This window comes from Lactuca serriola, chromosome 4, assembly GCF_051521515.1.
Source record: "Lactuca serriola cultivar US96UC23 chromosome 4, Lser_US96UC23_V15, whole genome shotgun sequence".
NCBI classification, from domain to species: Eukaryota; Viridiplantae; Streptophyta; class Magnoliopsida; order Asterales; family Asteraceae; genus Lactuca; species Lactuca serriola.
Genome location: NC_136411.1, coordinates 234,192,428 through 234,209,769, shown reverse-complemented (window position 1 = coordinate 234,209,769; position 17,342 = coordinate 234,192,428). Strand labels below are relative to the sequence as shown.

General features: G+C 40.8%; 1 protein-coding gene across 1 annotated transcript; it reads right to left on the bottom strand.

The window, feature by feature from the left end:
- Positions 1–4,986: 4,986 nt before the first annotated feature.
- Positions 4,987–16,162, bottom strand: LOC145099243 (uncharacterized). Its single transcript, XM_079036834.1, has 4 exons — positions 15,992–16,162; positions 15,708–15,920; positions 14,515–15,392; positions 4,987–4,990 (listed from the first exon to the last, which is right to left on the bottom strand). Exons 1-4 carry the CDS (start codon positions 16,160–16,162, stop codon positions 4,987–4,989), a joined length of 1,266 nt encoding a protein of 421 aa, XP_078892960.1.
- Between the last annotated feature and the right edge of the window lie 1,180 nt (positions 16,163–17,342).

The following is a 17,342-nucleotide window of genomic DNA, read 5'->3' as shown; positions in this document are numbered from 1 at the left end:
CCTTCTAGGAGCATGCAAGCACCTATATATAAACTAAACCCTATTAAACTCAGGGATGGACAGGCCCATACCGGAGATACATAATGGACTAGCTAACGAGCCCAATAGAAGCAATACATAACACAAAACACGACCCAACAATCTCCCCCTTTGCGTCAAATTGGAGCGAGACTACTTCTTCTTCTTGCTTGGGCCAGCAGCGGGAGCCTTCTTGACAGTATCAAACAGACGTGTGATAAGAGCAAGAATAGTCTGTCTGAACCAAATGTACCATTGAATCATATCATCAAAGTACTTGACATCGTCCGCTGTGTTCTGCTTGCATCTGTGGATGATCCCTAAAACGTGCTCCAAACAGGCAGTGGTGTGTAGATGTTTGTCTGCCAAGGCGAAAAGACATTTCTGTCCTTCGTTCCTGGTAAACATGACCGAGTTCCTCTTCGAGTCAATCTTCCCCATCTGCATCAGGTTGAGATCACTGGCAGAGCCAACAGGAGATATTGTAGGTTTGTTCTTAAATACGCTCGCAATCTCCCGATCCATCAATGCAACTTCCATGATGTAGCACACGAGCATCCTCTTGAAATGGTCGATGATCGGACCGTATTCAGCTTCGTTGGTGAGGAGGATATTGTGCAAGATAATCCAATCATGGAGATTAAGGTTGGGAAGATCTGCAAGGGAAATAGCATGTTTGGTTTTGGCAGATCCCCGAAGTACCTTGAACCGAACGTTGATGAAGTTACCTTCACTGTACGGCTTCAAGACCCGAACGTTGACAATTTTCTGAGCGCTCCAAGTCTGATATTGGGGTTGAGCAGCCTTCAGATAGAAATTGATTAATCCCCGATCAACCTGTGGATGAGGATGAGGGAACTCTGCAACGTTGTCAAAGGCATGAAAGATAAAAGCCTTTCGGGTCAGTGGCATGTCGAACTGTGAGTCGACAGTGTTGGAACGATCTAAAGAGATCACAGGTTCTAGCCACAAGATACTTGGTGTGTCGATGGCTTCCTTAATCAGCCTCTCAAGAGTCCAGGAAGGAAACAAAGTTTTCCTGCTCTCAAGAAGGTCGTGGGCTTCCTTCTGTTTACGTTCAGCTTCTTCAGCCTCTCTTGCCACACGAGCACTGATGTCAGCCTCATTGTTTCGACTTTGCCGCTTGAGAATGTCGGCAATTGTCTCTTTATCATCATCTTCACTCTCCTCAGCAATGTTTTTGCCTTTGTCTTTCACACCAGAACCGGAGGCTTGGCCTACTGGAGGAGGTTCGGTTGTGTGAGTTGCTGAAGTAGGAGGTGGTTGAGACATTGTTTCCTTCTCTCCCCCTTGTTTCGGAATGGACACCAAATCAAGGAGCCCTTCAATTTTGCTGAGTAGGGCAAGGGCAGGAGCGAGCTTCTCTGCAAGGTCACACCTCACAGTGTAGTTGAGAATTGGATCATGTGCTTCTAGGATGTTTGAGATAGCAGAGTGGACATCCGAAACACATGATTTTATTACTTCTCTTTCAGATCGAAGAGATTCAATCTCCTGTTGAGAGTTGGAGAGTTGAATGCTCTTGACCTTCAGAGCGGTAGTCTTCTTTGCAAGAACGTCCATGAGAGTGTTCTCGGCAGCCAAATCTTCTTGAAGCTTGGAGAGACGCTCTTCGATGGTTGTTCGGAAAGCTGAGTTGTTGTCAGAAATTGTTTGACGAAGAGAAGCAAAGGACTTCAACTCAGTTGCGACTGATGTTGCCAGCTGGTGGACAATAGGTTCCATCGTAGTCTTGGCGGCGTTGTCACTCTCCTGTAAAGACTTTAACAGGGAAGAGCATCAGTAAATACTTATCGACTTTTTTGGTCGCAGCCTGACAGGCTTTGGTGGAGGCATCTATGGCGGTGGTGGCTGAATCAAGTGAAGCTTGCTGAGCTTTGGAGAAAGCATCAACAATTTTCTGAACTGCAGCTTCAGATAGGGATGACTGAGAAGTGGAAGAGGAGGCGATGAGTGAGTCAATTTTGTCATGGAGCTCCTGGAGATGCCTTTTGGTGACAGGAGCGTCATCATCGTCATCATTTTGCACTTGAAACGGGCTATAGTAAACCGAGTCAAAAGTCATATTTTCCCCGCCAAGGAGTGGTTCGTCTTCCTCTGATGCGTGACCAGGAGAAGATGGTGGTGGTGAAGCTGGTGGTTTGGTAGTATGGGTAGGTTCGGGTTGGGTTGTTTGTTCGGGTGTAGGTGTGGATTCGGGTGTTGGGGTGGATTTTGGTGCGTCAATATGAACCCCCGTATCAGATACGTTGGTTCTAACATCTGCAGTGGTGGTTGTGGTTGCTTCGGTGAAAATTGGTGATGGTATTGGGATAGAAGTAGGTGGTATTTGAGTAGTGGAAGTTATGGGGGAATAGAAATAGGAATGGTTTTGGGTGGAGAGGAAATAGCAGAAGTAGAGACATGAACTTCAGGTGTTGGAGATCGTGGTGGAGTGTTACCACGTTGAGAACCTTCAGAATCAGAACTCTCACCCTCAGACTCGCTTGAGGAGGAAGCGATAATCAGCTTTCGCCTTGGTTGGGTTTTTCTCCTCTTCTGCTGTGGAGACTGAGCAGCCCTGGTGGGTTTCCTCTTCTTTGGAGACGGGCCTTTTGCCCCCTTGGCCACCTGTTTCCCTTATCAGCCTTCTTGCCTCTTAGAGCAGGCTTGTCGGCGTCATGAATTGATTTCAGCATCTCCGGAGTAAGATCCCTCGGACCAGAACGTCTGAACTCCTTATACGTTTGAATGATCCGTCTATCAGCAGGAACATCCCCATACATGGTTTCCGGGATAGAACCGTTGAAGGGAAACTTAGAAGCATCCGACACAATGATCTTCGTGGTATGGAAGGTACCAATCGAAGACATTGGAGCACCAGCGACAATGGGGACGTGGTACTTGGCCATCACCCATTTCGTGATAATGGTCCAGAACCGAGCATACGAGATCTCTGAGTGTCTGGAAATGGAGGAGAGACTCTGAATTAGTTGTTGCCAAAGAACTGACCCGTAGTCCATGTTGATGCCATTGTAGATCCCATACATGATGGAGAGAAATAAACGACTGGCTCCATCAGACCCGGCACTTCGTTCAGATAAACCCTTGAACAAAACAGTGAACATACCATTCCACTGTGGAGGTAGGCACGACTTCTTGAATTTCGTCACCGTAGTAAGCACCTCTGTGTATCCCATGTTGTAGAACATGTTGAACAGATGACCCATGGGGATTGATTCTGGATTGACCCTGGAAGAATCCGCGTCAAACCCTAACAACGAGCAAAACCGCTGCTTTGAAATCGAAGCCTTGTGTTGAAATACATCGAAGAAGATTCTGTCGACGACCTTGTCGTAGTGAGCGGTGGCAAAGATTTGTGACAGGAACTCCATTGGAACTGATTCAGCCCTGGTAAGTGCAGGAGCGATTGGAGAAAACTTCAGGCATTCGATGATGGGGACCATGAATGCGTCATACGAATGAGGGTTTAAATCGATGATCAAGCTTTGCTATGGGTGAATGGGCAAGATGTGGGATGTTGCGTGGACGGAAGAAGAATCTGCCATTGTTTTGAAGAAAGTGGAAGAGATGATGAACAGTGAAGGTTGAAGGATTTCTGGCTCTCTGGAAATATAGGCACGGTAAAGAGGTAAATGGTGGTTTACACTGCCTTTTATAGTGAGGGTAAAGGAGAGAGAAAAATCTTTCCAAATCTTCTATGGAAAAACAAATAGTTTTCGGAAGTGACTGATGCGTGACAGTTGGCGCTGGCGATGATCACGCATGAGAGAGAGTGTCAGTCTTTAATTACACGCCTTCCCATCAGGCGCCGTTTGGATATGAAACGGTTCCTATTCGCACGTGGTTCCCTGTTGCGCCGTTTGAAATCAAATCGATTGGATTCCCGCCGTTTGAAATCATTTTGTCATCTTATCCCTTTAGAATGAAACGGCATCTTTAAAATAAAATCGCCACGTGGATCAATATTAACCACAACTTTTGATAACAGCCAACCCAATTAAAATTCCTTAGAATTAATGAAACCAAAATTTTGGAAAATCAAAAAGATTTTCATGCTGAGTGTGTAAAAGAAAAAGAAATAAAGCAACACTTATGAGGGATGATGTGATGTCAATAAAGACACGAAGTAGTGGATCCCGGGCATGATTCTCTTCCTTCAAAGTCAAGAGAGACTTTAAAGTGTTTGTGTGGTTTCCCGTTGAATAACGATCAGACACTTATTAAGAGGTGTTGAAAGGCTTCTTTTAATTAGGCTTATGAGGGTAGCTTTCGCTTCGATTCAGAGTTTCTAATCTTGATATAAGACAGAAATCGAACGAAATACTTGTGAGACCAATGTAGTCTGTTGAACAAGTAGGTTGGAGATAATTTAATTGGCAAGATAAACTAATATATGTGTGAAATCTCAAAAAAAATAAAACTGGATCCCAAGGGAAGAAATGTTATTGAACATAACAATTTCATAGGAATCACTCAGAAAAAATAGAGATTTCATGTTGTACGTTCGTCAATTCATTAGTGAAAGCTTGAGCAAATTAATTGTTCACCGTCAATGCATAATGGATTTTGAATTTTGGGTTTCACTTAGCACGTAGTGACACAAAGCTAAGATCATGAACACAGAAATTGTGCAACCATAAACCTCAGTGGTAATGTCTGAGAGTCTCAAGGGTTACGTTTGTGAAATGAGTGAGATGGAGAAAAATGATGTAGATGGTATAAAGAAACCAAAGTACCTCTGCTATAAAAAATAGGACAAAGCAGAAAACTCTTATCTCATGTGAGAAGAGAGTTAGGTAGCTCATGATTATAATAAATATGATAGCCTAATTGGGAAGACAAGGTTTGTTTGTACCAAGTCATTAAGGCTATTATTCAGAATCAAATGAGGCTTTGGACACATACAGCAGCATGCTTCTAGGGACATTTAGCTAGTGAAATGATTTACCTACAAGTAGACAAAAAAATAAAAAATAAAAAAAATAAGAGCCAATAAAGAATTGTTTTGGAGTTTTTGAATTTATATAAAAAAATTGAATTAAAAAAAATTGGTTTTTGGAATTTTTTAAAAAATAAAAAATAAGACATAAAAAAATTATACAAAAAAAATATTGGAACCGAACCCGAGCGTTCGGTCTATTTCGTTTGAGAAAAACTTTGGAACCGAACCCGAGCGTTCGGTTTATTTCGGTTGCCAAAGAAAATAGGTTTGAAAAAGAAAATAACTTTGACAATAAGATAAATGAATTTGTAAAAATTATACATAAGATCTACAACCAAAAGAAATTACCTTTGAGTGATAAGCGAAGATCAGATGATACAACCGAACCCGAGCGTTCGGTTCATTTCGGTACATGAGCACAAGACCTGAACCCGAATGTTCGGTCTATTTCGCTTCTTACTTTTGATCTTGAGATGTAATTTTTGGTACTGACTCCGATTCCATCATACCTAGCCCTTGTAGTATTTTGTTAAAAGATGCTTCAGGAAGAGCTTTGGTGAAGATGTCAACCAATTGATCAGTGGTTCGAACAAAGTGAATTTCGACATTCCCATCTTCCACATGATCCTTAATAAAGTGATACCTCAGTGCTATGTGCTTGGTCTTCGAGTGTTGCACTGGGTTATGACAGATCCTAATTGCACTTTCAGAGTCGCAATATAGTGGGATCTTTTTCATATTGAGTCCATAGTCCCGGAGCTGGCTTTGGATCCAAATCACTTGAGATGTACAGGAGGCAGCTGCGATGTATTATGCTTCAGCGGTAGACAGAGATACACAGGTCTGTTTCTTTGATTGCCAACTAACCAACTTCCCGTCAAGGAATTGGCAGCCTCCAGTGGTGCTTTTCCTGTCTAGTCCACAACCTTGAAGGTCTGCATCTGAATAGGCTTGAACGAAGAAACCTGAGTTGGATGGATACCATAAGCCGAGAGAGGTAGTTCGCTTGAGATACCGGAGTATGTTCTTCACTGCAAGCATGTGAGGTTCACGAGGATTTGCCTGAAATCTAGCACAGTAACAAACAGAAAACATTATATCAGGCCTGCTAGCAGTAAGGTACATTGAAGAACCGATCATTTGGCGATATAGCGTAATATCGACTGCTGGCTTATCCAAGGATGGAGTGAGCTTGGTGCCGAACGCCATTGGAACTTTAACCTTTGAGTCTCCCATCATGCCGAATTTCATAAGGAGAGTCTTGGTGTAAGCTTCCTGGTTAATAAAGATGTCGTCGGGTCCCTGTCTAATATTTAAACCAAGAAAAAAGTTAATTGGACCCATTGAGCTCATTTCAAATTTAGTCTCCATCAGCTTTCTGAATTCAGCCATTAAGCTAGGATATCATCGACATAGATTTGAACAATCATAAGGGAACCACCTTCCTTCTTACGAAAGAAGGTTGGGTCAACCGAACCTTGTTTGAATTTGGACATCTTTAAAAACTTGGTTAGCGTTTCATATCAGGCCCTCGGTGCCTGTTTCAGTCCATATACCGCTTTGTCCAGAATATAACAGTGATTGGGATATTTTTCATTGACGAATCCAGGAGGTTGCTCCACATACACCGTTTCTTCGAGTTCTCCATTTAGAAATGCACACTTTACGTCCATTTGGTAGACCTCAAAGTTCTTGTGTGCAGCATAGGCAAGAAATATTCGAACAGATTCCAACCTAGCCACAGGAGCAAAAGTTTCCTCATAGTCGATTCCTTCCTCTTGGCAGTATCCTTTCACCACTAGTCGAGCTTTGTTCCTTATCACATTGCCTTCCTTGTCCATCTTATTTCTAAAGACCCATTTGAGACAACAACCGAGGCATCTTGAGGAGTTGGAATGAGGCGCCAAACTTTATTTCTTTCGAATTCATTAAGTTCGTCTTGCATAGTTCAACCCAATCGGAGTGATGAAGAGCAGTGTTAACTGTCTTTGGTTCAACTTTTGAGACAAAGGAGTTAAACATACAGAACTCTACTTTTGAAAATAAGGACGTTTGCTTTGCCTTTAGTTGAGATCGGGTCAGGACCTTTTCAGAGACATTACCGACAACCTGTGAAACAGGATGATCTCTGGTCCATTTGACAAGAGGAGGGTAATTTGGATCATAGGATGGATCCAATTCAGCATTTACCATCTCTTCTAGTTAAGATTGACTATCATCGTCATAAGACATATCGGCTTTCTCCCCCTCAACCAATGAGCTTTCAAGTTTATCTTGACTTTCCGGAGCTACAGGAGTTTCGGGTGGTGTTGAGCTTTCGGGTACCACAGGACTTTCGGGTGCAGATTGGCTTTCGGGAGCAGCTGAAGAACAGTTCTCCCCCTCAACATGTGAGCCCGACTGTGAAGAAGAAGGTGGATTCTCCCCCTCAACTGAAGCACCGTGTTGTGGTGGGTCGTTTGGACTTGATCCTCTTTCATTCATTTGCTTGGCAGCATCTTCGATGAGTTGCTTCAGATGATCTACTTTGTTGTCTGCTGCACTAGCTTCCGAGAGAGTAGCTTCTCTGGTTCATCGAATAACTCAACAAACTTCTCAAACAGATTTGCAATCGAGGCTGTGACTTGGCCTGTTTGAGAAAAAATTTCTCCAACTTTTTCTTCACAGGCCTTCAGCTTTTTGACATAGCTATCATCAAAAGTCACATAATAAGTTTCTTCTATCTTCCTCGAACGCTTGTTTAATACTCGATAGGCTTTCGAAGTGAGAGAATATCCCAGGAAAATCCCTTCATCGGCTTTGACGTCGAACTTATTACGATGTTCTTTAGAGTTGAAGATGAAACACCGTGAGCCGAATACGTGGAAGAATTTGACATTTGGCTTCCTGTTGTTGATGATCTCATAAGGAGTGAGATTAAAGAGTTTATTGAGATAGGACCTGTTCTGCGTAAAACATGCTACAGCAATAGCTTCAGCCCAAAAGTATAAAGGTAAAGAAGCAAAACTTAGCATGGTTCGGGCCGCCTCACACAAAGATCGGTTTCGTCTTTCGACAATCCCGTTTTGTTGAGGGGTGTAGGGAGCTGAGAAGTTGTGATTGGTTCCTTTTTCTACCAAGAAGTCTTCGAATTCTTTATTTTTGAACTCCAGCCCATTGTCGCTCCTGATGTTGCGAACGACTTTCCTCAGCTGCACTTCAACCTGCTTGATAAACATCTTTAGCTTGAGATTTGCTTCAGATTTGTGCTTCAGAAAGAACACCCATGTAAAACGTGAAAAGTCATCAACAATGACAAGAATATACTTCCTGCCACCGGTGCTTTCGATAGATGATGGACCACACAAGTCAATGTGAATTAACTCTAGTGGTTCAACAACTTTAGTGTTTACAATCGATGGGTGACTTTGACGACTCTGCTTTCCCATTTCACACGCAGCACATAAACGTTCACGATCGAACTTGAGCAACGGAAGACCTCTAACATGACCTCCTGTGACAAGGTTGTTGATATCCTTGAAGTTGAGATGAGAGAGCCTTCGGTGCCACAGCCAGCTTTCGTCAGATTGTGCTTTGGACAAAAGGCAGATAACTAGATTTCCTTTGATAGGTTTGAGATTGAGAGGAAACATTTCGCCTTTGCGCTTCGATTTGAGAATCACTCTTTTTGTTTTCTTCTCTATTATTTTCGAACCCTCATCGTCGAATGAGACCTTGAGACCGGTACCTCCAACGAGCTGAGATACACTGATGAGGTTGTGATGTAGTCCTTCAACGTATGCAACATTTCTAATCGTGAAATCTCCATTTGTTATCATTCCATAACCTTTTATCGTGCCGAATGAGTTGTTCCCGAACTTGACATTTCCCCCGTTTGAAAGAGACCGAAATTCCCTCAGCTCTTCCTTCCTTCCTGTCATGTGACGTGAGCAGCCACTGTCAATATACCATTCTTCGTCAAACTGCTCATCACTGATAACCTGCAAAAATTAAGCAGATTTAGGAACCCAAAGTTTCTTGGGTCCACGTGAGCCTTTCACAGGAACAGGAATAGTAAGAGAGATGTCAACAAGATATGTTCTTTTCATTAAAGTTGTTTCATCTTTCTTTTTAATGGTGAAAACTTTAATTTTGTTGGGATTTGTTACAGTCGGTTGGGATTCAGGTTTAGGCATTTGGACTTTGGAATGATTTTGATCAGTCTTGACTGAGGAAACCTTCGATTTTCCTTTCAAATCTGTTGAAGATTTTGGATTTTGAGTATGAACAGAATTGGATTTAGAATGAGGTTGAGAGGAATTAGAAGAATTAGAACGAGAGAAGTTAGACTGAGAAGTTTTATTGACTTGAGGTCCTGAGTGACACTTTTGTTTTTGGTCATTTGTGGGACCGAATCTCAAACTTTGGTCGCTTTTGCTCTTGGAACCGAACTTATGCTTTCAGTAGCTGGTGTTCTCTGAACCGAACCTTTCCCTTCGGTTGTTATGATCCTCAGAACCGAACCTTTCCTTTCGGTTATTATTACTTTCTTGCTGCCTAACAGCACTTTTCTCTTACTTTGAATTTCTATCATGATAAGAGAAATGGGCGTTTTGAGATTGCCAAAAATGTTTTCGTTCAGAGAGATTTTTCTTGTATCTCTGATTCCTTTGTTGCTTCTAATCCTTCACTTGCTTCGGCTGTCGATGGATATTGGCTTTTTGCTTTTGCTTCTTGTCACCCGGTTCACTTTGAACTGATGATGTTTCGCTTGAAGGAGTGACTTCTTCTGCAGGAACTCCTTTTTCTTCAGGAACTTCTTTTGTACCACTAGTACTTGGCACGTCGAAGTTGTCAGGCTTGTTTAGTGGCTCTGGCACATATCTGCCTTTGGTTTTCCAGGACGTTCGCTCCGACAGACCAACGGTTTCGTCAGCATTATCGATAGGGGCGGACCAGAAGAACTCATCACAACCATCAGCATTATCTTCATTTACAATGGCCGTGAGTTCGGCTGCCTGATGTTCGGTTACTCCTGTGACCTTATACACCTGATTTGGAGTCGTCCTTACCTTTTGGTATACAACAACTTTTTCTTCAAGGATCGGGGACTTTTGTTGGGACAGACGAGCAAACTCCACAGAATTTTCTGAAATAAGATTTTTGTGGTTTTCGGGTTCGCTCTTGACAAACTCAGAACAGTCAACTTCATCCTCTACAGAAATTTCACTCATATCATCATCCTCATTAAGCCAGATGCATTTTCAACATCAATTTTATTTTCTGAGCTCAAGTTGGCATTCAATGAGTCAAACTTTTGTATGGTTTCGGTTCTTAGTTTTAGTTTATCATTTTCATCCAAAAGATTTTTCAGCATGTCCTTATGGTCCTTGGACTTTATGAAAGATTCGATTTTGTCTAACCATACATATAAGTCGGATTTACATCCTCAGACGAAACTACACTTTCGCAATTATATGCTTCAGCGTTAATTTCATCTTCTTTAAACTCAAGGAAGGGCAAAATCATGCGATGAATTTTCTGTCCTATTTCACAGTTAAGATGAAGTTGAGTGATGTTAGAATAAAGACGCTTAGCAATCAAACAAAATACATTTCTTTGTTTCAAAAGTTTTAAATTGTCTCTTTGTAAATAAATGTTTTCGTCTTTGGATTTTATTAACTCCGACTCCTTCAACTCTATCCACATCCTCCGTTCCTCACTCTTTGAAGACACCCTGCTTATTTGGTCAGTTAGGTTAGAATTGGTGACCCGTGTTTGAGTTAAACTGCTGTCTAGATGAGAGATTCTTGAATTTACATTTTTTAATTCTTTTTCATATGAATTTTGTGGGACTTTGAATGAGACAAAAATGGATTGTGCCTTCTTGATTAATTCATCAAGCTCATTAAACTGCACGCTGAGAGGTTTTGCTATGAAGCACAAGTCCTCTCGCTCCTTCGTGTCATCATTCCCACCGTCTGTGTTGTATCCCCTCATTTGAGATACATCCAACACCATCAAACACTTTCCACCGCTTCCTTCACCTTTCGCAACGTAATCCTTTCCATGAGATGGCTTTCTGACTTCATCATCCTCAAAGTCGGTTGACCAGACCTCCACACCCCCGAACTCATCATCTGCTACCGAACCCTGCACAATTAAAGCATTCATAGAAGGGTTAGCAGTAGTTTTCTTTCTCTTGATCTCTTCCATCTTTTTCATCAACACAACTTCTTCATCTTTTTCTTCATCCTTTTCTGCCATTTTCTTTTGGACACAGTCTTTGGCATAGTGGTTCTTTCCTCCACAGTAGTAGCAGTTCACACCTGAATCTCCTTCAGCTTTCGGCTCTTTCTTTGGTTCTTTTGCCTTCGGTTCCTCCCTCACTTTTTCAGAACTATAGCTTCCCTGCCAATTTCTGTTCTTATTGGTAGGAAACTTTTTCTTAAGAAACCTCTTTGGATTTGACACCATCATTGCATAATCTTCAGAGGTAAGGTTATAGTCTTCTAAGTTAAGATCTTCATCTTCTACCACACTTTTGCTTTTAGATAGAAGGGCCAAGGAACCCAAGCTTGAAACCACATTTTTCTCCTGCAAGACAATCTTTTCTTGGGATTTCAAAATCCCTACCAGTTTAGCCAATGAATATGATTTGAATTGCTCATGAGCTTTAACAGTGGACACAACCGCTCTCCACTCAGATCTAAGACCATTCAAAAACGTAACTTTTTGTTCAATCAACTTCCTTTCAATATCGTGTTTAATCATCTTACTGAGAAGATGATTGAAACGATCGAATGTCTGAGTAACAGTTTCCTCGGGATTCTGCTTAAATTCGCCAAACTCAGATAAAAGTTAGGTCTGAATGGAATGCTCCAGATCTTCGTCTGTGGAATATAACTCTCGCAGCCTATCCCATATTTCTTTGGCAGTGCTGCATGAACTTACTAGCCTGAAAGTATCCGATTGAAGAGCGAATCTGAATAGTCTCAATGCTTTAATATTGCACCGAAACTTATCCTTTTCGTCTTGAGCAATATCTTTTACGTCCTTCAACAGATCATTATACTCTTTCTGAGTTTTAATGATTTTAGACGTGGCTGAATGAGCGAATGGTCCAGACACGATTGCTTCCCAAATAAAATATCCATTGTCTTCAGATCCAATGACATAATCTTCAAAGTGATGTGCCCAGACTTCGTAATCCTGGGTGTAAAGGATGGGAATCTTCGTCGTTGATCCAATGCTGTTTGAGATGTCTATGGGATTTTATTGTGACTCGTCCATGCTTGATCGTATAACCTGTTTGAAAGATCAGACTTGTAATATATAAGATTACGGCAAAACAAATAAATGCTGAGTTACGTCAATTATGGGATGACGGCTCAATAAATATTATTTAATGCGGAATAACCCTAGTCGCAACCTTTTTCACAGAAAAGATGTGTATGAATTACACAGCCTCCTGCTCTGATACCAAATGATAAGTTATTAATTAACTTGATGATCGATTAGATCTTCTTAACAGGTAATGCGATGAAGTGAAAACAGTAAATAATACAAGTATAGATCAAGATGTGTCGAATGATTAGATCAAACAATCCTCAACAGAGCTCGACTAAGAACTTCCACTGTAGAGGATTCTAGGGTTACAAGAACGATAACAATAAACTTGCTGAATAATAACTCTCTGATCGTTCTATTCTATCGTTACCTTCTAGGAGCATGCAAGCACCTATATATAAACTAAACCCTACTAAACTCACGGATGGACAGGCCCATACCGGAGATACATAATGGACTAGCTAACGAGCCCAATAGACGCAATACATAACACAAAACACGACCCAACAGAAAATAATAAAAACACAAAAAGAAAATATTTTTGGATTTTGGAAATTTTCTGAAAAATGATAAAAACAGAAAAAGAAAATAGAGAAGAAATAGTAGAAAACACAAAAGAGACAACTGAAACCTTATCGTATATAAGTGAAGCGAAATAGACCGAGCGTTCGGTGCATTTCGATTCCAGAAAATTCCAGAGCTGAAATAGACCGAGCGATCGGTTCATTTCGGTTCCATAGAATTCCAGAGCCGAAATAGACCGAGCGATCGGTTCATTTCAGTTCCCGAAAAATATAGAGCCGAAATAGACCGAGCGGTCGCTCCATTTCGCCTGTCTAATTTTAATGTAAGATTTGAAGATCCGGTACCGATTCTGCTTCCATCATTCCCAGACCTTGTAAATTGTTATCAAAACATGCTTCAGGTAAGGCCTTGGTAAAAATGTCAGCAAGTTGATTAGAGGATCGAACAAACTATACTTCCACGTTCCCATCTTCTACATGATCCTTGATAAAATGATATCTAAGTGCAATATGCTTAGTTTTGGAATGTTGCACTGGATTGTGACAAATACTTATTGCACTTTCTAAGTCACAATAGAGAGGAATCTTCTTCATATTCAGCCCGTAAACACTTAGTTGACTTTGAATCCATATAACCTGAGAAGTACAAGAAGCTGCAGCTATGTGTTCGGCTTCTGCTGTTGAGAGTGACACACAGGTTTGCTTTCTGGACTGCCAGCTAACAAGTTTTCCATCAAGAAATTGGCATCCACCTGTAGTGCTCTTTCGTTCAAGACCACACCCTCCAAGATCAGCATCAGAAAAAGCTTGAGTAAAGATTCCTGATTTGGTAGAATACCAGAGACCGAGAGATGAAGTTCGCTTTAGATAACGAAAGATGTTCTTTACAGCTACCATGTGAGGTTCTCTTGGATTATCTTGAAACCTAGCACAATAGCAAACAGAAAACATAATGTCTGGTCTACTAGATGTTAGATACATAAGGTACCCAATCATTTGTCGATAAAGCATAATGTCAATAGTAGGTTTCTCCAGAGATGGTGTTAATTTAGTTCCAAATGCCATAGGAACCTTTACTTTAAGTCACCTGTCATGGCAAATTTAGTTAACAGGTTCTTTGGGTATGCCTCCTGGTTGATAAAGATGCCTTCTGGACCCTATCTAATATTTAAACCAAGGAAAAAATTAATTGGACCCTTTGCGCTCATTTCAAATTTAGTCTCCATCAACTTTCTGAATTCAGTTGTTAAGCTAGGATTCATAGAGCCAATGATGATATCACCAACATAAATTTTAACTGTCATTACATGTTTGCCTTCATTCTTTCGGAAGAAGGTAGGGTCAACTGAACCTTGCTTAAATTTTGACATTTTTAGAAAACGAGTTAGGGTTTCATACTAGGCTCTCGGTGCTTGCTTTAAACCATAAAACGCTTTATCCAGCACATAGCAATGATCAGGATATTTCTCGTTTACGAACCCGGGAGGTTGCTCAACATACACTGTTTCTTCTAGTTCTCCATTCAAGAAAGCAAATTTGACGTCCATTTGGAAAACTTCAAAATTTTTATGGGCAGCGTATGCTAGGAAGATTCTAACCGATTCCAACCTTGCTACAGGAGCGAAGGTTTCCTCATAATCTATCCCTTCTTCTTGGCAATATCCTTTTACTACCAACCGATCCTTGTTTTGAATGACATTCCCCTCTTTTTCCAATTTGTTTCTAAAGACCCATTTCAATCCGACCACGGAAGCATCCTTTGGTGTGGGAATTAACCTCCAAAATTGGTTACGTTCAAACTCATGTAGCTCATCTTGCATTGCTTGAACCCAATCAGAATGATCAAGTGCAACATTCACTATTTTCGGTTCGATTTTGGAGATAAACAAATTAAACATGCAGAACTCAACTTTAGAGAGTAATGTAGTTTGTTTCGCTTTTAACTGAAAACGAGTAAGAACTTTCTCATAAGATTCACCAATAATTTTTTCTTTAGAATGATCCTTGGTCCATTTCACTAATGGGGGATAATTTGGGTCATATGCTGGATCCAATTCAGCATTTACTTCTTCTTCAAGTTCTGATTGATAACTCTCGCCTTTGTCAGTTGCGTTTTCTTTCTCCACCTCGACTGGCGAAGCATAACCCGTGGCAACAACGAAGTTTGCTTCCTCTGAGAGAGTTGGATGCTCCCCCTCAAATGTACCTTTATTAGATGGGGATGGTGTAGAATTCTCCCCCTCGAAATATACCTTGGTTGCATTTGGTGCAGACAAACTCTCCCCCTTGAACATTGGTTCGTTGATTTGTGAGTCAACAGAGGATTGAACACTTGTATGTTTGGGTATTTCACTTTCCATTTCCTTTTCAGCATCATCAATGATCTTTTGGAGAATATCAATTTTGTTATCTGCTACTTTCGCCTCTGAGTGTGCTGCTTTCTCCGGTTCATCGAATAACCGAATGTACTCCTCGAACAAGTTAGATATTGCAACCGAAACTTGTCCTAATGTAGGAAAAATTTCCCCTAAGTGACTTTCGCTTCTTTGAACTTTCTTCAATCCGTTTAGATCATTTATTCAAAACCCTGTAAGCTTTTGAGGAGAGTGAATAACCAAGAAATAAGCCCTCATCAGCTTTAACGTCAAACTTGTTTCGGTTTTCCTTGGAGTTTAGGATGAAACGTCTTGAACCGAACACATGGAAAAATTTGACATTGGGCTTTCGATTATTTAAAATCTCATAAGGAGTGACTGAGAATCGTTTGTTAAGAAAGGATCGGTTTTGAGTGTAACATGTAGTGGCAACAGCATCAACCCAGAAGTATAAAGGAAGATAAGCGAAACTAAGCATGGTTCTGGCGGCCTCACATAAAGAACGGTTTCTCCTTTCAACAATTCCATTCTATTGTGGTGTATACGGGGCCGAAAAGTTATGAGTAATTCCCTTATCAGCCAGAAATTCCTCAAATTCTTTTTCTTGAACTCCAGCTCATTGTCGCTCCTGACATTTCTCACAGTCTTTCTCAGTTGAACTTCTACCTGCTTAATAAATTTCTTCAATTTTGGAGTTGCTTCTGATTTCTGTTTAAGAAAGAAAACCCAGGTGAAACGAGAAAAGTCATCTACAATGATAAGTATGTACTTACTACTACCGATGCTTTCGATAGCCGAAGGTCAACACAAGTTAATGTGCAATAGTTCAAGAGCTTCAATAATCTTTCTATTGATCCTTGTGGGATGGCTCTTTCTGCTTTGTTTGCCCATTTCACAGGCTGCACACAGATGTTCTTTATCGAACTTGAGAAGAGGGAGTCCTCGTACATGATCACCAAGCACCAATCTATTAATGTATTTGAAGTTCAGGTGCGATAATCTTCGATGCGATAACCAGCTTTCATATGTATTTGCCTTTGATAGCAAGCATATTGTTGGTTTACCCCATATTGGTTTGAGATTCAAAGGATACATCTCTCCCTTTCGTTCAAATTTCAACAAGACCTTTTTGGATTGTTTTTCAATTATCTCAGATCCCTCATCATCAAATGACACTTTTAGACCTATTCCTACGACTAGTTGTGACACACTTATGAGGTTATGCTATAATCCTTCTACATACGCCAGTTTTCGAATCGAGAAGTCTCCATTTGTTATCATTCCATATCCCTTGATTGTTCCATAGGAGTTATTTCCATACTTTACATACCCACCATTTTTCAGAGACCGAAACTCCCTTAGCTCTTCCTTCCTTCCTATCATGTGACATGAGCATCCACTGTCTGTATACCATTCATCATCGAACTGCTCGTCACTAATTACCTGCAAATTCAAATAGATTTAGGAACCCAAAGTCTCTTGGGTCCTGGTGAGTTTTTCAGAGAAAAAGGAATTGCAGTAGAAGTATCAACCAAATATGTCCTTTTTATTAAAGTGGTTTGATCTTTCCTTTTAATGGTACACACCTTGATTTTAGTTTTATCTTCTTTGAATTTTAGTGCATTGCTTGGTTTGTTAGATGGTATTTGTCTCCTAGGGTTAGTTGATGATTTCTCATTTTGAAGCCTAGAATTTGATGTCATCTTTCCTTTTCCTTTGATGTCTTCCCTAGAATATGATTTGCTTTAGGACTTACTTGACTGGGGACCGAAACTGGATTTAGAACCGAAGCTGGGTTTAGAATCGGGGGACCGAAAGTAGACCGGGGACCGAAACTAGTCTGGGGACAAAAACTCGACTTTCTGTTCTGAATGATGGTCGAACCGAAACTCAACTTTCTGTTTGGAGACTTGGAATGATAGGAACTTGGTCTGAAATTTTCATTTAGTTTTTCCTTTCCTTTGTCCGTTGATATTTTCTTAGGAGGGACATAGTTGGGATTCTGGGATTGCCACTAACTCTTTCGCTCATTCAGATTCTTGCATATCTTTGATTTCTTAAGCGTTTCTGTTCAGCTAGCTCCTTTTGTGATTTGTGTATATTGAAGCTGGCCTTTGGCTTCTCTCTTTG

Coding starts and splice junctions, on each gene's coding strand:
- LOC145099243 (XM_079036834.1), bottom strand. CDS start 16,162: ATGTACGAGGACTCCCTCTTCTCAAGTTCGATAAAGAACATCTGTGTG. Junction 15,921..15,991: donor TTCGGCTATCGAAAGCATCG/GTAGTAGTAAGT, acceptor TTTCTTAAACAG/AAATCAGAAGCAACTCCAAA. Junction 15,393..15,707: donor AAGGAGAAACCGTTCTTTAT/GTGAGGCCGCCA, acceptor AACGGATTGAAG/AAAGTTCAAAGAAGCGAAAG.